This window comes from Camelus bactrianus, chromosome 23, assembly GCF_048773025.1.
Source record: "Camelus bactrianus isolate YW-2024 breed Bactrian camel chromosome 23, ASM4877302v1, whole genome shotgun sequence".
In the NCBI taxonomy this organism is placed as follows: domain Eukaryota; kingdom Metazoa; phylum Chordata; class Mammalia; order Artiodactyla; family Camelidae; genus Camelus; species Camelus bactrianus.
This window is the reverse complement of record NC_133561.1, coordinates 18,774,160-18,795,829: the sequence shown is the minus strand read 5'-3', so window position 1 is coordinate 18,795,829 and position 21,670 is coordinate 18,774,160. Positions and strand designations below refer to the sequence as shown.

General features: G+C 42.9%; 1 protein-coding gene across 4 annotated transcripts in view; it reads right to left on the bottom strand.

Moving 5' to 3' along the window:
• SMYD3 (SET and MYND domain containing 3) overlaps positions 1 to 21,670 on the bottom strand; it is a 562,584-nt gene that overhangs the window by 111,342 nt on the left and 429,572 nt on the right. For all 4 annotated transcript variants that reach the window (XM_010973568.2, XM_045509457.2, XM_074351719.1 and 1 more), the window contains one exon: positions 16,589 to 16,699. In XM_010973568.2, coding sequence (XP_010971870.1) covers positions 16,589 to 16,699 — 111 coding nt within the window. The remainder of the gene's footprint in view (positions 1 to 16,588; positions 16,700 to 21,670) is intronic.

Below are 21,670 nucleotides of genomic sequence, written 5' to 3'. Positions count from 1 at the left end.
ACAGCAGGTGGGACAAGAGCAGGCCACACCAGGACAGTCCCAGAAGAGTGGCAGTCACCCAGGAGAAGATGGGGAGGGAGACGAGGCCGAATGACAGCGGGTTCCAGGCTCTGTGAGCACGAAGTAGTCACAAAAATGATTTACTGCTTGGAGCAAGAGGTAAAAGGTCAACATACATGTATATATATGCACGACTGGGACATTGTGCTGTACACCAGAAAGTGACACATTGTAAATGACTATTTCCATTTTTAAAAAAAAATTAAAAAAAAGATCAACAGATAACACAAAGAACAGAGCTTCTCGATTCTGAGTTTTTCCCCTTCCCTTCCTCCCAGAAGAAATTACTCTCCAACAGGACAAGGTATTTTAGGAAAGTTCACGTTTTAATTCCAGATGAACACTATCCCAGGGTCGTCAAAGAACTTGGCAGACAGTCGTGAAACTATTATGAGTCCTCTCAGAAGAACTGAGGGAAAGAGAGTGGCAGCAGAAGCCCAAAGCAGTGGCAAATAAGGCCCCAAGAAAAACAAAGAAATATAAAGTTTGCATAATGAAGCCTCCTCCCACCAGAGAACTTAATGTCCTTCTTTGGCTAATGCTTACTGAGACTTAAAAAGATAAAGCAGTATCCGCGAGCGGGTACAGCAGGGAGGCACTGAGAACAAGTCCTGGCACCTGCACTCATTTTTTCACAGAGACTGTACCAGTATGCAGGGTGAATACTACTAATACCATGTATTTTGACTTCAACACGTATTGAACGAAGCCTTTCATAATATCCCATGGGCAAGGTAATAAAAACCTGAGACCTACTCTATGGCATAATGCCTCTATTAACAATACTTTATTGAATACTTAACAATTTGCTAACAGGGTAGATCTCCTGTTAAGCGGCCTTATCACAAAAACGTAATAGTAATAATAAAGACAGTGGAAGGAAACTCTCGGACGTGACGGACACGTTGATGGCACAGACGTGGCAATGGTTTCATGGGTGTGTGCTTATCTCCAAATTCATCTAGTTGTAAACCTTAAATAGGTACAGCTCTCTGTATGTCAACCATACTTGAATAAAGAGTTTTTTTTTTTTAAATAGGTAATGAAATCTGCTTAGGATGAGAGTGCATATATAGATTCCCAGCTGAACAACCAACCGTGTCTTAGGATTAACTGATGTCAACCCTGAACCACTCTCTGGCAGGAACTATTTCCCTTATTTTACAGATGAGGCTGAGTTTCTGAAAGCAGGCTAGCTGCAGGTCAAATAAAAGTAGTATTTATTGAGGGTTTCTTGAACTAATCATTTTAAGTGCTTTATCTCATTTAATCATTTCAACAAGATACAAGGTAAAAACCATTCAGTCCCTAATTTATAGATGACAAGGCTGCAGCTGGGAAAGATAAAGTAACATCATCAAGTTCTAGCAGCTAGAAAGTGGTGGGGATGGAGGTGAGCTCCTGGCTGCACAACTCCAAAGCCTGTGCGCCCTCTGCTACCTCACGCTGCCTCAAAGCCTCAAGTACCTGAAGACTGGCCAGTGGAATAAGAAACCTGTTGACTCTCTATTGCTCCACAGGGCAGAACTAGGACTCAGATGTAAGTATAAAATGGCACGTTTTATTTATTTATTTTTTCATTGAAGTATGGTCCGTTTACAAGGTATCAATTTCTGGTGTACAGCATAATGTTTCAGTCACGCATATACATACATACAGTCATTTTCATATTCTTTTTCAATATAGGTCACAAGATTTTTAATATAGTTCCTGTGCTATACAGAAGAAACTTGTTTATCTATGTTATATATAGAAATTAGTACCTGCAAACCTCAAACTCCCAATTTAGTCTTCTACCCTCTTCCTCACAGTAACCATAAGTTTGTTTACTATGTCTGTGAGTCTGTTTCTGTTTTGTAGATAAGTTCATTAGTGTCTTTTTTCTATCTTTTAGATTCCACATATGAGTGATATCATATGGTATTTTTCTTTCTCTTTTTGGCTTACTTAGAATTATGATCTCCAGATCCATTCATGTTGCTGCAAATGGCATTTTTTGTGGCTGAGTAGTATTCCATTGTATAAATATACCACAGCTTCTTTATCCAGTCATCTGTTGGTGGACATTTAGGTTGCTTCCATGTCTTGGCTATTGTTTATAGTGCTGCTGTGAACATTGGAGTGCATGTATCTTTTTGAATTAGAGTTCCCTCTAAGTATAATATATCTATTTTCAGTTTTTTAAGGAAACTCCCTACTGTTATCCGTAGTGGCTGCATCAAACTACATTCCCACCAACAGAGTAGGAGAGTTCCCTTTTCTCCACACCCTCTCCAGCGTTTATCGTCTGTGGACTTTTGAATGATGGCCGTTCTGACTGGTGTGAGGTGATACCTTATTGTGGTTTTGATTTACATTTCTCTGATAAATAGCAATACTGAGCATTAAAATGGCAGGTGTTAGTTCATGAGGTTAATTAACTTTATGATCACAGTTGCCTGAGAGTGGAATGGTCTACTCAATGACAATGAGTGTGCTGAGAGCTCCATTAAAAACGTGCATATCAATCAGACACCCCCCAAGGTGGAATACCGAGGAAGAGGTTCCTGCCCTGCTGGGCGGGGTCTACAAGGTCCCATCCAGTCCTGGGCCTATGAGCCCCTATGAAATGACTCTCTTACACTCCCTTAATTGTAACAACACACAGATATACAACAGGATAATCTGAATAATATTTATGCTCCTTATCAGATTAGAAAAATCACATATCTAAATACATACCACCTCATGTTACTAAAGACTGGTTTCACACATGCTGGAAATGTGTACTTTCCTGGAAAAGGAAAGAGTGCTGGGGCACAGACTGCACATGAGAGGGGATGTTCCAAGAAGGTCACTGGAGCTATGCATCCTGTCTTTCCAGGGGATTCACATGCAGGTTTGTAAGCCCTAGTGTTGGGAACTGGGATGGGTCACATTCAAAGCTAAAAACTGTGGGAGGAAAGGAGGACAAGAATATTCCTTCCTGATCATCCATCATTTAAACTGTCGTTTCAGGAGCAAAAAGTCATTTCAAAGCTTCCAGTAATATAGTTACTTAGCATATCTTACAGAGCTTAACTCAATACTAGACAAATAGCAGTATTTATTGACTTATTTATGCAACACAACTTTGTTAAGTGCTGCAATAATGATGTCTGTGTTGGCACTGAGGCCACAATAGTAAACAAGATGGATAAGATCATTCTTAACAAGTGAGCAAGTAGGCAACTACAGATAAGAATATGTAATAATTGTTTGCACTGTAATGGAGACAAAGAGGGAGTAGGAAATAACAAGGAGGGAGGCACCTGCTTTTCATAGGGTCGTGGAGGATGCCTCACTGAGGAGGGGAAGTTGAGCTGAGAGCGGAAGAAGGAGAAAGAGCCTGGCAAGCACAGAGCTGCAGGAAGGCTGTTTCAGGCAGAGGGAAGCCATGTGCAAAGGCCCTGGGGCAGGAAAGTTCCAGCCAAGAGACTGGGCTGGGATTGGAAAGGTGAGCAGAAGGGAGGCCACACAGGGGCCCGTGGCCTTGTCAGTGATGCACCATCTCCCCTTCCAAGTGAGTGGGAAGTGGCTGAGAGGTCCCTCCTGGAAACATTCTGGCGGCTGTGCAAACACTCAACTCCAGCAACACAGAAACAGGCAGACCACCCAGCACACTCCTGCAGCAGGCCAGGGAGGAGGGAGTCGGGCTGGAGAAACACTTAGAGACTCAGTGACTGGAAAGAAAGAAGTGACAACCGTATGGTGTGCTCCGGAGATCCTGACCCACATCATTTGGGGTGCTGGTGGACAAACCCAGGTTTGGTTTATTCACCCAGCCCCCACTGCCCCTAACAAATGCTGCTAAACCTTCCACAGGTTTTCCACAAAAGTCCTGCATGTCTGATGTATCCTCAGCTCTCTTAGTCATCCAACCCTTATCTCAACTGAAAGAGAGCCCATCCATAGCTTGGAGTTACTACAATTAGCCAAAAATGAATGGCTAATTTTGGGTGACGGCTCTAAACCTACTTTTAGGCATAGGTTGGGGTGGGGTGAGGGGAAATGGAGCCATGAGAAAAGAGAACACAGTATTGGGAAACATGTAACCGGGTCTCTGAGTCAACAGCTTAATGACTTAAAATAACTAACTAAATACATGGGCTAGGGTCCCCTTGGGCCCCAGTTCTCATTCAGTCACACATCTGTTGGGCAATAGAATGAGGAAGTTAATTACTTTTCTATGACACGTATGTCTTCTGTGAGACACCGCACTCTACCAGTTAATCATGATCTACCTTCTGTTGACACACAATGTTTAAATTAATAAAAATCTAAATGATACTTCTCACAGCAAAGCACACTTAATTGAAAGGCTGGATGGCAGCAGTGGTAATTTTCCTGGGTACAAATTATCGGGATGAGCTTATGGTAGCATGCAAAGCTCCGTCAATAGAGGGACTTACGCACGGAAACTGTTTCCAAGAGTCTACGCTTTACAGAAAGGGTAGGCCGGGCTCCTCTAATTGCTAATACAGCAGCACTGTGATTGTTACAGAAAGAAACCGAGACTCATTTCCAGGAATTGCCCGTAATTGACAATATTAGTGATTTTACATTTAAACCTGTCTTTTCATTCTTTATGGTCTGAAATGACAAATGCAGAAAGGGTATAAACAATCTCTTGAAGCTCTGCCATTAATATTAAAAATCCTTCTGCTCTTCACTGAGTGCCCCGGTGGTAACTAGATCCTAATCCAACAGCATTATAGAAATAGTTAATTTTTTTCCACACTGTAGAGTGGTATTAGATGACCTCAGAAAAATCCAGATAACAACTAAAGCAGGCTCCCAGCACTAAGACTGAGGGGTGCTCTCCAAATAAACTTGACAGGGATGTCTTGCTCAAGCCCTGAAACCACCCAAAGTAAAGTCTGAAACTCAAGACACTCTAATAATTTTGCCACTTTTCCACTTACTTTGGGGTAAAGAACAAAGTGGTCTACCACCTTTTTTTTTTATTTTTAGACTCCCTCTCTCACTTCTTGGCCACTCTATCTTGCCTAAAAAACAGAACTAAAATGAAAATATACATATATATATATGTATCAGGACTGAAGTCCAGAAGTAAACTTTATATACTGTTTATTAGTTTGTTTATTTTTAAGGGGCTGATGCTAAAGGACCAGCGAGGAGGACTTCTTTCTGACCACTCAGCGCCTTTATTCATGGAAACCAAGAGGATATCACGACACGCAGATGGGACCAATACGGTAAGAATTTAGGCACAAACCTAATAGGCTTAACCCTTTTTCTCATTTTTGCCTATTTCTGGCTTGCCTTCCAGGAGCAGTTAATAGGGTCTTCTCTTAGGCCTTTGAGTACACAGCAGGCACTCAGCAAATGCTTGTTGATCATGTGTCATGTGAACCAATGGAGAGAGGTGACAATGGCACAAACCCAGAGTGGGTGATTTAAAAAAAAATTCTAATTTTATAGGGTAAAAATCTTTTTTAGTGATAGAATGTGTGATTTTTTAAAATCCCCCAATATCTATCTCATCCAGGGACCTATCCAAGTCAAAGGATTCCCAAACTTGAGGCCAGGGAGGCTTCCTGGGGATTCAAGTCAAGTGTTCAGACAGATGGGAAAGACTTTCTTCTTGGAATATCCCCAAGGAGGAAAGGCTACCAAGCTGAGGCCAACTTGTGTCCTTCGAAGTCCAACAGCCCCATTCCTGGGCTCTCAGATGTCTGCCTGCGATCCCTCCAAAGATGAAGTGCAATCTTTACTGGGTGTGTTTGCCCTAACAAACCAATACCCCTAGGCAATGCCTAACCTCACAATATCTCAGACCCCACCTTATCAGAGTCATAAATCCCACTACCCTTCACAGACCCTAAACCTCCTATCTCACCTACAACCAAGCAGAGACTTGTACACAAGCCGATCACACACCCTGTGACCCCTCGGTGCCTGATATAACTCTCCCCAATAAAAGACCTCAGCAGCCAACCCTCGGGACTCACCCGGACGCCTCTCTCTGGGTGGCCCACTGTTGTCTACAGCAGTGCACTTAATAAACTCCTTCACTATTCTCCTCCTTCGTCTCTGGTAAATTCTTTTACTGCCTGCGCACTGGCCTGCCGGACCCCACGACAACCATGTCTTTAAAAAAAAAAGTTCAGAAGGTCAGTACATTTAATCCAAATACCTGCAGTTTAAGTCTATTTCCCCAAGACTAAAAACTGCAGGTCACCCTGCCTGCATGTAGCCCCCACCCCACCGCTGCCTCTTGCAGGCTGAAGAGTCCTGTTCCCTCATCTTTCCTTCAGAGGCTTATTTTTCTGTGGTGCTTCTCTGAGCACGTGGGACGTTCTCTGTGTCCCTTTTTCAGTTGTGGGGCTGCTGGACAGAGTGAACTGTAGCTCCAGGAAAAACTGCTCAGGTTGAGCTGAAAGGCAGTGCTATGAAACTAAGCAGGTGAGTACTCATAATTTTTACAATGACTTTAACTGACCTTCTTCGTAACAAGAAGCAATTGGAGAAAGTAGATATTCACTGATATGATGTCAAACTGAGGGAATTTCTCTCATCTTCTGAGCCTGCATGCATTTCCCACTGTGGAACTCTCCCATGTTGAATGCAGCCTGATTGTTTAGAAATAATTAATGTGTTTTTATTTCATTTGTAGAAAACATAATTTATTAATTGGCTGCTACTTTATGTGTTTCATTTTAAGAGGCACAATAAATAAAGAAATTAGCATAAGAAGGCACTGAAAAATAAAGGGCCAAGATGAACTAAATTCCAAAAAAAGCCAGATGATTCTAAATTAAGGATACGCAAATTTATTGCATGAAGGGATTTAATGACAAATGTGGAGACAACTGTTTTTTATGGGCCTTTAGCTGAAGCTTTCAAATTTTAATTTCATAGGCAGGAAAGCATTATCAATGCTTTAATAATTCCAAAATTCCAATTTGCATATCAAAACAAGAGGCAGAGAAAGCTCACGTTTTTTTACTTTTTAGAGTTCTCAGGGTCTGAAAATGACTTAGCAATAAGGGTTCAAAGAAAACAGCAGATATGCTGATGTCTGCATCTGAAGCAATACAACATCCTAATTACCAACAAGGACAGTTAGTTCAGAGACCATCACAGTTAATACTCAGTGCAACTGGTAACCATTTCAGTCTTTAACGGAAGCACCCAGAAACAGCCCTGTGAGTGGATGAGCATTTGAAACAAACCATTTGCCATATCCCATGGTACTAACTAGACCCAACAGTATCTCATTCTTGGTGGAGGAGGGAGAAGGCTGCCATCACAGACATGCAAAAGCAGCTCTCAAAAGCCCCTCTTCTGGGTGTAGTAGAGTGAGAACCACGTTCATTTCCTCACCTGCTTTTAGGGCTTATGATCCTCCTTCCTTGTGGAACAGTTGCTGACTTTTTGTTTCTATAGACATCATTTTATTTTTCTGGCAGCTGTGCTTAAAAAGCCAACCCTTGCTTTTTTCAATGTCTTCCCATCCCTCCATGAGGAAAATCTCAACTCTCTGACTGGCATCACCTCTCCCCTCGCCCTAGTCACCACCCTCACTGGCCTTTATCCTCCAGGAATACTGAACCATATGCAGTTGCCTGATACACTACACCCTCAGACCTCCGGGACATTTCACAGGGTGTGTCCCCAGGCAAACCCTCTCTGCCCCTCACCAACCTATCTCGCTGAAAACTCCTACATACCCTTTATTTCTCACGTCACTGTCTCCTCCTTTGTGAAGTCTTCCCTAACTGACCTGATTTTTTTTTCTCCTCTGTTCCCACTGCACTGAAAACAGGCTTCCATTAAATTAACTGCCACACTGAACTGAACAGTGTGCCTGGTGTCTGTCTCCACACTGGAATACAAGCCACCTGCAGGAAGGAGAGAGCTGTTCATCTTAGGCTTCCCACAGTCACTAAATACTTGAAGGAAGAAAAGGGGGGAAAAATGGAGGGAGAGAAGTATATATTCAAGCAGGTTTGCTAAAGACTGGAGGTGAATGGTAACTGTGGATGAGTGGTAAGCAAAAAAGGAGACTTAGGTCCACTCAAGTCCTAGGTGGTAGCAGAAGCCCGACTTCCTGAGGGTTAATGCTCAGGCTGGGAACAGAAGAGACCTGCTGGAACCACAGTCCTTGTCGGGGGTGTGTCTGGGCTCCTCGGACTCCACAGTAGCTAATGGTTTAGTCTCTTCTTACAAGATTGACCGAGTCTCATCCTCCTGGCTGGGCAGTGGAAGCACTAGTGACTGTTAGTTCATGGTCATGGGAAGACATCATAATTAAAATATGCTAAATTATCCAGTGGTGAAGCCAATCTAAAATATACACATTTTTAGCTTTTATTTCCATAGTTCTATTATCCAAAGGACTTGAGAAACTGGATAAAGATACTATGTTAAGCACTTGAAAATGAGAAATGAACAAATGGAAGTAATCTTTCAAGAAAAATAGTCAAAGGGAAACTTCTAGATCAAGTTATGTTTTTGCTTTTATCTTTGACCTTTGCCCCCACACCCAGGTCAGTCCTCACAGCGCCTCTCATCAAAAGCGCATCACCCCAGAATTAGGATACTTGGATTTTCTGGTCTTTATTCTCCAACGTCATTCATTGTACAAGGTATTTTTCGTCTCTGTAAAAAGAAAGTATTGAACCAGAAGCCTAATGCTTTTTCCAGCTATTCATATTTAATTGACTCCTTCTGATGTACCACTTAGCCTCTGTGATATGTGTTTATGGATCTAAGCAAAAAGTATGCTTTCCTGGGTCCACCTTTTAGGCTCTGACGGTATACACTCAGCGATGCATAGGAAGAGCCCAATCTGACCATCATTTCAGCACGTTTAGGGGAGAGAATGTAGAGAAATGCATGTGCTGAATCTTCCATGTTTACCTGGAGCCCAATAGCCACTTTTCAGAGGAAGGGACTAAGAAAGTGGAACCACAGTCAGTAGCCCTCCATCCCCAGTTCATAGAGCCGCATGCTGCACAGAGCCGCTCATCTCCTGGAGCTCACCATGGGCACCAGTTCCCCAGCTTCATCCCTCCGAGGAGGCAGTGTCACTGCGGGGGCCTGTCTATGACTCACTCAGCCAACAGCGAGCCCCAAATAGTTATCATGAGACTCACTATTTAGTTTGCTTCTTCCCACATTCCAACAGGGAGATGTTAGTGGTAGTCTGTGTGACAGAGACTTGTAGGATTCCAAGGTTTTGTGAAGTCAAGAATGTCATATTTGAAGGGCTCTGGGCAGGTACTATGGACCAAAAATGTCAGCCTTTCAGGTTCACTGTTGAGCCCAGCAAATAGGTAAGAGGGGAAATGTACTTTGCAAGTAAAGCAAGTAAGTTATTTTTGGATGGCACCATATCCTCTTAAGTTCTACCCAGAGTAAGATAACTGAAGGTATTAGAATGCCCCGTCTTCCCACTCCTGACTTCTGGGACATCCTTCCCTTTGCCACCGTGGAGTCAGCTAGAGGTTTTAGGCACAGCCCTCTGCTGCCCGCTCTACCGCAGAAGGAGCTGGTCTCCAGACACCTTGGGGCCCTGAAGCTACTGTGACCACTGAAGAGGCCTATTCTCAGGGCTCACCCCTGTACTGCAGGAAGGAATAAATGCCGAGGGAAGCCTTGTCTGGTCTCTACTCCCATAGTGTTTCGTTATTGCTGCTTTATTGTGGGCAAAAGATTCCCAGTGTGGTCGCACTCAGAAAGGGAGTACAATTCCCATACGGTAAACCCTGAAAGAGGCATCACCTCATTTGGGAGAGAGAGTGAGGAAAGAGGGCCCAGGATGACGTCAACTTTGTCCAGGGGCCTGGTGGGGAGGGGAGAGAGGATGTGCAGGTTGCTCTGTGCAGGGCCGCTCATGCTGTCTTTGCTGTCTTCTTATTCAGTCTGAAAACCCCTCCCTAATGCACTCTGCACCCCTACTTACAGCCTGTCCACACCCTCTCACTGTGAGCCATGCCAGGAACTGTAGGAGTGAACAGGGCAACCTGTGATGCAGGGCAGTGAGAGACCCCAGTGTGGACACAGGTCAGCTGCCTTCTCAGGAGGGAGAGCCCAGGCTGGGGAGAATACAAGTGGGCAAAGCACCAGCCACCCCAACACAGGGACCACTGGAACCCCACAGGAAGCACTCAGACCAAAAAGGGGAAGGAAGCAGAGATTACTAAAAGTTGGAGCAGGAAGACTTTAAAAGCTATCAAGAAGATTATGTGAGCAATTCAGGGAATCTGAGCAGCACATGATGGGAAATGAGGATGCTGTAATTCCTGGAACTTTCCATCTAGGCTATTTCCCCAGATCGTTCAGTAACCATAATGGCTACCGTTACTGAAGAACTACCATCTCCCAAGCTAGATTTACATTATATAACTGAACCCTCAGAGCAGCTTTGCCAGATATGGATTACTCTCCTCTTACAAAAGAAAAAACTAAGACTAACGTACACAAACCCACCAAAGTCAAATGGTTAGCAGGCAGCAGACCCCAGAACTACTTGCCTTCAAAGCACGTAGTCAGCTGCCCTGTTACCAGCCATTCGAACTTGACCTCTCTGGCTAATGTCACCAGTGTTACCAGTAGATGCTCCAGGACCAGAACCCAACAACCCTTGTATCTAATTCTGCATTCTTTCTATAATATCCTACTGCCTGAAATAAGATAAAGGATACTAGAATAATGTGCAAAAGAATAAATCTTGTACCATATAAAAATTAACTCAAAAATGGATCAAATACCTAAATGTAAAACCTAAAACCATAAAATTTCTAATAGACAAAATCTTTATTCTGTTGGATCAGGCCGACATTTCTTAGATATGGCAGCAAAAGACTGATCTGTTCAAGAAAAGTAATGAAAATTTGACTACACCAAAATACAAAACTCTGCTCTTCAAAACACTCTGTCAGGAGAGTGAAAAGACAAGCCACAGACTGAGAAAAGTATTTCTGAAACACATATCTGATAAAAGACTTGCATACAGAATAAAGAACTCTCAAAACTTAGTAAGAAGAAAACACCAAATTTTAAAATAGGCAAAAGATCTGAACAAATATATCACCAAGTAAGATATACAAATGGCAAGTAAGCACATGAAAAAAAATCATCAGTCATTAAGGAAATGCAAATTAAAACCAGAATGCAAAATATCACTACACATCTACTGGAATGATTAAAAACAAAAACAAAAGCAAAACTGACGAAATCAAGTGTTTACCCTCTTCTGACCCCTGGGGTGGGCTTTCGGACAGACCAGAGCCACGTGAAGCAGCCTGTGGAGAAGGCAGTGTTGAAGCACTACACCCCGTAATGTGGGAACAGCACACTCCAGGGCGAATATAGCAGCTCCACTGTTTATTTTCCCACCGACTTTACAGCCCACTGTGCCCAGAAACCTCACCCAGTCATTCACAGTAACACTGCAGACGGGACTGTGTTGGTGTGAAGTCAATAAACCCTTTTCTCACTTTACTGTTAATGACAGCACTGCATCCACCCCTGGGAAACCCTTTCTTCTGGTTGTTTGGAGAAGCAAGACAGGTATCACACAGTAATGTTAGGTTTGACTACTTAAAAACTCAACACACACACACACACACACACACACACACACACACACATTCTCTCTTCCTCCTTTCTGTCTCTCTTTTTCTCTCTCCTTTAATTCTCTGCCAAATCTTCCTGAAGACAATGTAATTCGGTTATGATGAAAACTTTAGAAACAGGAAATACATTCTGCTTAGGTTGTTAAAACTTGAAATATGAAACAATTCAGAGCTGGTTGGGCTCATCACCCCACCACGAGGCATTTCTGCTTACAATTAATTTAGCAAAATAGAGGAAGGCAGCAGAAAAAAAAATCTTGGTTTTCTAATGGTCTTTGAGTTAATTGTTCATATTTCAAATAGACTCAAGTTACCATGAAAACTTTTTCTTGGGCAGAAAACTCTCATTTCTTTTGAATACAGCTTCAACTCTAACACTCTTTTACTCCTCCTTCAGACAATCACCATGCCTTCCTTTGGGTCATTCCTGCCTCCTGTCCCAGGTCCCACAGTGTATGGTGACAGCCCAGTTAAGGCGCAGCACGTGTGGGATGTGGGCTGTTCTTGCCTGGCACCAGCACTAGTTGTGTCTCTATGAGGCGCCGGGCTACTTCGGGGCTCCCTAACCCACAGGTGCTGTGCAGGGCCTCAGAGGGACCCAAGAAAGGTGATCCCGTGCTACAAAAGAGTCTCTGAAAAGAAATGGAAATGATTACCAAAGACAATTACTACCACTGCTTTACTTCTACAGAAAAGAATAAGAGCAAGTGGACTCAGAACTGTAGCATCAAGAAATGAGAAGCTTCTTAGGGCGTTTTCTCCAACAGCATCATTTATGAAACTGTTTTTGAAACAGATACATTTCCAGAATGACTCTGCTCAACTCTCCCTCCATAGGAGGCCCAGTCGTAAAAGAGACACAGATCCCCGGCTCCGCAGACAGGCTGGTACCGGGTAAAAGTGCACACGTGGCTGGAAGCCCTCAGGAGAATTAGATCATCGTTTATCCTCACATTTTCCTTCGCCGCCAAAGACTTGAATTCCTAGCTGTGTACTTGAAAAGTGAAGGGCAGACTTCCAACGAGATGCTGTAAGTGCAGACTTAGAGGTGCTCTCCTCTGCTCCAAACCCACAGTCATGATAAGTAAAGGAGAAAAAGAGTAACCACAAATAGCTTTACTAATTCAAAAACAGGAGAAACATCTCTCGGGACCCATAATAGAACAGGAGTGCAGAGCAGTCAGCAAAACTGAGGCCAGGCCTCAGGTCTGGAAGGTAGTCACAGACAGCTGAGTTCCAACGGTGAAAAGAGATTAAAATGCTTCACATAAGAAAGGTGAGTGGAGTTGAAACCCAGGGATGAGGTGAGGCTCCACTGTTTATAAAAAGAGGCTGAAAATACAGATTGATGACTTGTTTCCTTGGACAAAACATTTATAGGAAATATTGCTCCTGGAAAGGCTAAAAGACACAGAGTCTCTTCAGGTACAGATCTCCTAAGTAACCACGTCTGCAACAGCCCCGACATCACTGTGGTCTGACAGTTCGCAGCGCCACTAAGTCCACATTCTGCGCTGGGGCCTGGGGAGCTCAAGGGAGGCAAGTGCAGAGCTATCAGATAGAGTGGCTGAGCAGAGAAGGAGACAAAGGAACAAAATAAAAAATTTTTCCACTAAAAATGGGCCTGCCCTACAAAATTCCAGAACACTAAGTGAAACGCAAAGCTAAGGAAGCTAACCACCAACAATAAAAAAAAAATCAACAATCAGAACAGGATTTCACTCCAGTAAAATAAACAACCATCGCAACTATAGCACCGACCAACCGAGACGTAAATGAAGTCTGATCAGGATGCTCTGACAGATAAATAACAGAGCAGCAAGCACGGGAAGTGAGTAAGAAACTATGAAACAGAAATAGGTAGAAATAAAACCTCAATGGGGACATATGGGGGGAAGAAAAGCAAATTTGAAAGTTTGGAAATAAAAAAAATAGACATGAGACCAACCCAACAGGAAAAACATCTTTAGGATGTGATTTAAAGGAGCTTTTTCTTTTAGAAACGTGGGATAAATGCCAGAGGCTGAAAGGGGTTACCTCCAGGTGGTGGGGGCAGGACTCGGGCAGGACTCGTGCAGGAGCACAGAGCGAACATGTACTCATGTTTTCAACTGGGGCCCAGGACTTTGACTTTTCACACTATACCCAGGTATAGCTTTAATAAAAAAAATTTTTTAACTTAAAAGACTACAGGATTACGAAGGATACGCAGTCTTTGCTTTCCTCTAGATAGTCTAAGTTTTATTCTTGGAATGAAGTAAGTCATCAGAGACCTAAGAACATAGATTACATAAATTCTCACCTTTCTTACTTTTATTAAGCTATAATTTGAAATGATGTCAATCAGTCATACAGAGGAATATTATAAAAATCAGCTACTTAAATCACTGAGGATGCTTGATAAGGATGCTGTCCATTCAGTCTCAGTGGGACATGGAAAGTAACTATAGGTTTTTTTTTTTTTCTTTTTTAACAGTAAAGCATGTGACATCCAATGAAGCATGCTCCGTACTATTCACAAGCTTATGGAAACAACCAGTTCCATTTGGTCTGCCCTGCTTCTATTGCCTTGGATTTGACCTGCACAAGCACGGGTTAGAAGCCAAATCATTCCAAAACCTTATTTAGGAGGTAAGTTTTATTTCTTCCAGAAATTAAGTTGCTGCTGATTACAAATGACAACTAACTCCACACATGCAAATTACACCTGCTATTAAAAGGCCTCTTGCCTTCCGGAAACATGATACCATACAAGTCCAGTAACATGCAGATGTAGGCACATAATAAATAGTGCTTGATCCAGAAACCTGTTGAGATGAATTTTCTACATTCCAAGAAAAGCAGAAACATCAGCTTCAAAACTTCAAATCTAGGAACTGAAGTAAATTTAATTTTGACTAAACTAATTTTAAATGTTATGATCTTTGGGGGATACACTGGAACTCACACCATCCGCTCTGCTGCATCTTCCACCTGCTTAGTGCAGATCTTTAGACTTGTTAGCCTCTACCATCACATGAGCCAAATCCCTAAAATACATCTCAGTATGTCTGTCTCTCTACACACACACACACACAACTTGTTGGCTCTCTCTCTCTGGACAATCCTATCATTATCTCAAAGAAACTCTGAGCTCAAAGGAATAAAGAAAATGGTCTTAATGGATATGATAGACAAGGTAGATCAGCTATCAAAAAGCTACTTACAATCTTCATCTCCCTTGTCTTCTTCTAGTATAAAGGCTGAAAAGCTAAAATTCCATTTCCTCATCTCTTTTATACCTAAGGTAATCATGTGACATGTTCTGAACCAAAAGATACAGGTGGAAATCCCTAGGAGGGTTTCCCCTTGTTCTCTGCCTGTTATTACTCCTTCTTTTTCCTGTCGAGAGCTTGGATGCACTGACTGGGGGCTAGGGGCAGCAGCCATCCTGGGACCATGAAGACAAAAGCATACATTGGGGATGGCTAGGGAGGAAGACAGAGGATTCTGGGTCTGTACTGAGACCTATGAGTAGCTGCTCCCAGAGACTCTCTTGGACTGCTTCTCTAGAGTTCTTGAGGAAAACAGACCCCACCCACAAAAGCCAGTTTTACTTAGGTTACCTGTTATTTGCAGCCAAACCCTTTCCCAATATACTATTTTAGCCCAGATTCAATTATAACAATAAGCCAAAAGTGAACATGATCCTAATTTTAATAAAAAAATCACTTAAAAAAATTGAGGGTCTACCACATAGATGGCACATAAGAGGCACTAAATTCAAAAGCCTTCCCATTCCCAACCAAGGACACTGGTGGGTAGCTGGCTTGCTCCCTGCCATTCCAGGTTATAATCTGGGGAGGAATCCCAGGGGATCCCCTGTGGTTCCTGGCATGCTTGCGAATGACAAACTGAACACTAGAGTGGATGGAATCTTGGGAAGCCATTAGTGGTGGATCCAACTTTTCCTGTTCAATCCACCTATTTCTAAAAGTCATTTTTCATGAAAAGCCAATCATGTTCATGGACTCCTCCATCTTTTGAATGAGCTCATGGTCCCTTCTCATGCAGCGGAAGCAACTACCCCCTCCGTTGATGCTGGCGCCAGAAGTCACAGGTAGATGTGGGACAGTGGAACGAGCGCTAGATCTATCAAAAGATCTGTGTTTGAGACTTGGTTCTGCCACTTTTCCCTCCATCCTATCCCAAAGGGCTATCTCTGAACCTTTCTGAGTTCTGTTTCCTAATTTATAAGTATTAAGTTCAAATGAGATAATGATTATAAAAGAATGCCAAGAGATGTAAAACACTCTACAAGAGTTAAGATTTCATTAGATAACCCGATTATGTGCAGACTAAAAGTAAATAGGTTCAGTGTGAGGGAAGTGTATGAGTAATACAAGAAAAGATCATTCATTATCTTTATGGCATTTATTTTGGCTCTTCTTCCTTTCTAAGAGAATAAAAGTTGCTAGATAACTGATCTCCAACTGATAAAGTACTGCAGCAGAAAAGCTCACAGAAGAAATTCTTAAGTAAAAAACTAGATAAAACTTGGTATTTTATTACTGAGAACTAGTTGTTACCAATCCTAACAGAACTTAACCCTCTTGCTATATGCTCTAATAGCCCTCTGGACTTCAAGCATCCTTTTAATTACATGTTTCACACTTACATTCCCTCTGGACTCTAAGCTCCATGGATCCTTACCTGAGATTAGACTTCTTGTTGCTTGGTGGGTGATAAGAGGTTCAGGAAATAAAATAGATGCAGCACAATGTATTATTTTATTTAGTTTTGTTTCCTGCTATGCACTGAGGGTCATTTGCTTTTGGATTAATGAAATAAAAGCAGAGTTCTGTGAAAAATCATGGGGATACTGCCTGGGAGGTGTTCCGAGCTGGTTCTGTACAACGTACCTTGTCCTGGGTCTGACATCGGAAGCAGTCACATTCAAAGCAGTACTGGTCCCTCAGCTGCTTCCGGCGCTCCTCGCTGGTCATCAGCATATCCAGGTAGCAGATGGTGAGCTGCGCGGAGCCAGAGAAAGGAACGGGGTCACAAGGCCGCTGTGCTCATTTTCTTGAACAAAAGGCTATAATTGCTAACTGCTACAGTAAAACATCTTCTTATCACACACCAGAAAGTGTAAGAGAGCAGATACTACTTAGAGTCTCTCCACCCAAATAATCATACGTAAGATTTTCAGCGCATGACCTTCCAGTCTTTGTTTTGTGGCGAGCACGTGTGTATCATATATTTATTTTAAAGAATTGGGCTCAGTAACTCTATACACCTTTGCACCTTACCCTTTATTCACTAAATAGCAAAATATCCGGAACTGTTATATGGATGGTATAATTAAATTTTGATAATAAATCCTGTAACCACAGACAATCAGAAAAGCCAAATTATTCCTAGCAATCAAATGGGTGGCAGATTACGTAGCCAGATTACCCTTAAATCCTAATCAACGCTATAGCTGCCTCATGGAATTTAGGGTCAAGCAGATTTGGAGTCTTTAAAATTAGGAGACAGTTCTCTTACTTGTGAGGGTTAAAAAAAAAAAAAAAGTGGAAGAATTTCCAAATGGGGAGAATTCAATGTCAGAATGTCATCACCGATGGAGGCTCTTAAATGGACTTCCCTGGACCCTTTCAAGTCTAGTAACTTTGCCCTGCCTTGAGAGGTAAAAGGTCAAAGGTGAGAGGTCACACTTCAGGGACTTTTCATGTTTCTCTCTGGCCCTAAGATCCCACTTTAAGACATAGGTCTTTAGGTAACATTATGATGTTTAAACATTTCTCAGTTGACTAGATCTATGTACTGAAAATCTAATTCAAAATACACAAAATGGAGCTCCTGATTCCCCGACCTTTCCCTCACAGCTGGAACCTTCCCAGTCTCAGCTGACAGTAATTCAGCTTTTGTATCATGCAAGTCGAAACCTTGGGGTCACCCCTGACTTCTCTTCCTTTCACAATTCCATTCAATTGACTCCATGGGCTCAACCATAAAAACACACCCAGAACCAACCACGTTCTACCTCTTCCAGTGCTACCCTCCCATTCCTTCCTGGTCTGAGCCACCATCATCTCTGGCTTGTAAAATGCAAATCTCACATCTGGTCTCCCTGCTTCTTTGGGGCTCCCTGAACCCTATCCTCTAGCCAGAGCCAGTCACTGAAATGTCAGTCGGATCAGATCATTCCTCTGTGTGAAATGTTCCAACGGCCCCCCCTTTTGCTTAGCACAAGGGCCAAGTCCTTACACTGGAATCTCACCCTTGCAACTCAACAGTATGGTTCTGCCGTAGGGGTTAAGATGAGTAAAGAAACACAAAGTTACCATTTAGAAAAGTTTACAGCAATCCGGGAAGAGACATTTTATGTGACTCTAATAATAAAACATTGGGCTTTTATTTTATGTTTATTTTAAAATTCATTTTTCTAGTAATTCGTTTTCATTAAAATCTTACAAGACGATTAGCCTGCAATGGATGAGGGAAAAAAAATAAATAACCTGCTCCTTCATCACAGGTAGTGGGGGAAGCACTGGCTTCACACCATCCAGCCCCGTCTCCTCCGAACTCATTCCTCTCCCCTCCTCACTGCTCCAGCCAGTCTGGCCTCGACCTGGTCTCACACCCACTCCCATCCCAAAGCCTGTGTGCTGGCTGCTCTCTCTGTCCTCCCCCCAGATCTACCATGTGACCACCTTCATCTCCTTTGAGTTTCAATCAAATCTCACTTTCTCACTGAGGTCTAACCTTACACCCTATTTAAAAATAACAACCAGGCTCCCACCCCGCCCAAGAGCTACTAATTCCTCACCCTCCTCTAGTTTTTCTTTTGCTGTGACCTATCCGCTGGTGTCATGCTGTATAAATGACTTCTTTATTTGCTCTTACATGTGGAAAGTAATTAGGGGGGATGTATGCAGTGGGGGAAGGAGGGGATACTAGAGGCGAGGAAGAAGGCAGGATTTGCCACGGGGGGAGATGACAAAAACTCCCTAGAGCAAAAACCTCCATGTAGTTTTCTCAAATTTAAAAGAAAGCCTCTCGTGTCTACAAAGCATGATCTTACTTGTTCAACAGCATGGTGGGGCAGAGAAGGCCATCCTCTGACAGAAAACACGACGTCAAGAGGGCATCACTAAAGTGGTTGGTTGGAGAGGAGGTCAAACCCACCGTGGCCATCACTGGGGTGACGGAAGCCACAGCCTCCTCCGGCTGGCAGGCCCTCTACAGAGCCTTCACATGTTCGGCAGTTATAACACGCAGCTCCACACAGAGACAAGAGTACCCGCCCTGTAGAAATGTCCGCCGACCTTACTGAACCTCTACTCTGTGCTGGCACTCACCTAGCGAGACAGCATGAGACAGTGAAAACCAGTCAGGGATATGCATCTCCATCTACCAATTCAAGCCTGACACTCTTCTTACAATAACACAGCTGCCTCTTTCACACCACTGAAGTATGCAAAATACACTGTATCAAAACTAAAGGTCTTACCGGTAGGAACATTTTTATTCATATTTCATGGGGAAAAAAAAACATAGCCAGATTACTAACTAGTAATGACAGCTAAACCATTTTATCGGCCAAAGATAAAAACCTTTATTAAAGACTCATCGACTCACCAGTTTTAATGGGGAATTCGCTGGCTAACTGTCGGGCTCATTTAGTGGGAACGTGTACATGAAACTATGCCATCGATCAGTGGATGCCTTAATGGCACAGAACAAAATCGCATTAAAATATTAATGCTACTGACCACTGCTCTGCCATTTTAGTGCAGCTCTCACAGAAAAATGCAGTAATTTATTTCCAGCATGAGAGCAATATCATGAAAGATCTGCTGGCTACTGAATTTGTTGCTTACAAAAATTTCAAAGCAAATGAACCCCTTTTTCATGAAGTCCATCTTTTCATTATGTACATCTGAGTGGAGAGTAAGATCAAATTAAAATTGGACTTTGTTTTCATTTCTCAAATTATATTGTCGCAATTATAAATTTTTCTAGTACTGCTCTGAATTGAAAAAAGACTAAAAAAAATTCTCCCTTCTCTTTAAAATCAAACCTGAGTGTTACCCATGTCTCTTCTCTTTGTCACACCCTTGTAGCCAGTCAACTTTTAAATACTAGCTTCTAAAAATATCCTTCAGATCCCCATCACAAGCCCCCCCTTGTCTCCCCCCGACTCCACACTGCCATTGTCACCTCCTGCCTGGATTATGCAGCCTCCTGACCCTCATTCTCCCAACCTTGCCTACACACAGAAAATGTGATCATGCAGCTCCTTTGCTTAAACTCTTCAATGATCTGCCATTTCCATCAAATATTTACTCAGCGCATCCTATACACTAAGTGCTGTCACGTTACCTTCAGATGAACTGAGACCCTTAATAAGGCCCCCATGGGTTGCCTGGTCTGGTCCCTGCACATTTCCTCATCTGCTGGTCATACGTGAATTCTTCAGTCTATTAATGTGAACTTCTTTCTGCTACTTGAAGTCCACATTCTGTCTCTGGTCCCCTTGTCTTTGTCTTGAATGCCTCCCTGTCTTAGCCAACTTTAACTTGATGGATCCTTTAAGAGTCTAGGAGTCACCTCTCTGGAAGTCCTCCTTAACCACTCCCCCATCTCCGCTCCTTACCACCACCTGGGCACCCCAGCTCTGAACTTCTGTAAAGCCCTGTGCTCATTAACACTTTTTTACTTTTCAGATTCTATTACTGTTCTGTGTCAATTTCCTCACTTACACCTTGGACTCCTGAAGCCAAGGCTGGGTCTTACTCATCTTTGTACTCCTGATGCCCATCCCAGCCCATGATACCAGTAAGCACACAGTGAACTTGTTAAGTGACTTAGCAAGTAAGTAAAGATGCCCAGAAGAAAGATGCCTGGGGTTTTCTGACCCCAAAATACTTCAGATGAAAACTTATAGTAGGGATATGGATATGGTCCATTTATGCAAATCACATTTCTCTCAATTGCTATGGCTCCAGAGAACACTGGCAGCCAACGGCATTATTTGTAACAGCCGCAGCTTCTTCTAACCAGGAAGTCCCATAAGGGTGGGCTGGAATGTCCAGCTTTCTTCCCTGATCCATGTCCTAGAAGACTGTCAGATGAGAAAATGTGTTGCATAGCTTAATACAACCCTGAAGAGGCAGTCATCAGCATTCCAGCATGTGAGCCAAGACTTAAAACTGTAATACACACATCTCGGTAGGAGGCGCTGGGTGAGAAGACAAAAACCCAAGACCAACCAACCCAACACCGTCCCACACCCCAACACACACACATGAAACAGCCCCAACAACTCAACATCACACTGAGAATTCTTAAATAGCAAAGTGTATAAAACGGCGCTGGCTTGAAGGGAAATGGTCCAAAAGGTCCAAAGGATGGTTTTATGTGGAGAGAAACAAAGGGTAAGAAATTTCTGGTTATGGTGGAACCCTGTGCAGCTTTCTAGTTCTCCTTGTCTGAGGCTTGAAATGTTCCCATCACCAACTGGCAGTGTGCTGGCTTTCATGTTACTTTCTTCCCGGGGCCCATGGGACACACCTGCGGATTGGCAGCAGTTTCAAAGTGGCTCTATGATTCTCTCCCACCTTTGGTTTTGTCTTTAGAAAGCCTCACTCATTCATTCAACAAACACAGACTGAGGACCTTCTATATGAAGGTGTTACCCAGGCCTCCCTCATGGAGACTACATTTTGCTACTACTGTCCCCAGTAGCACATTTTAGAATTGGGGCTGCCCTGAGGAGTCCTAAAGCCAAAATGCAAAATTGATGCTACTATTACAAAATCTCTAACTTTATCCAATTTCACAAAAGCAAATATTTGCACAATTAAAAGGAACTGCCCCTTGTAATTAACCTCGAAATGTCCTTTCTCATGGTTCCCCGTCTCTCCTACCTCTGCCGCAAGGGGCAGGTTTTAAGTGTGCAGGATGTGTTTTATGTGCTGAGGTGGCTACAAGCA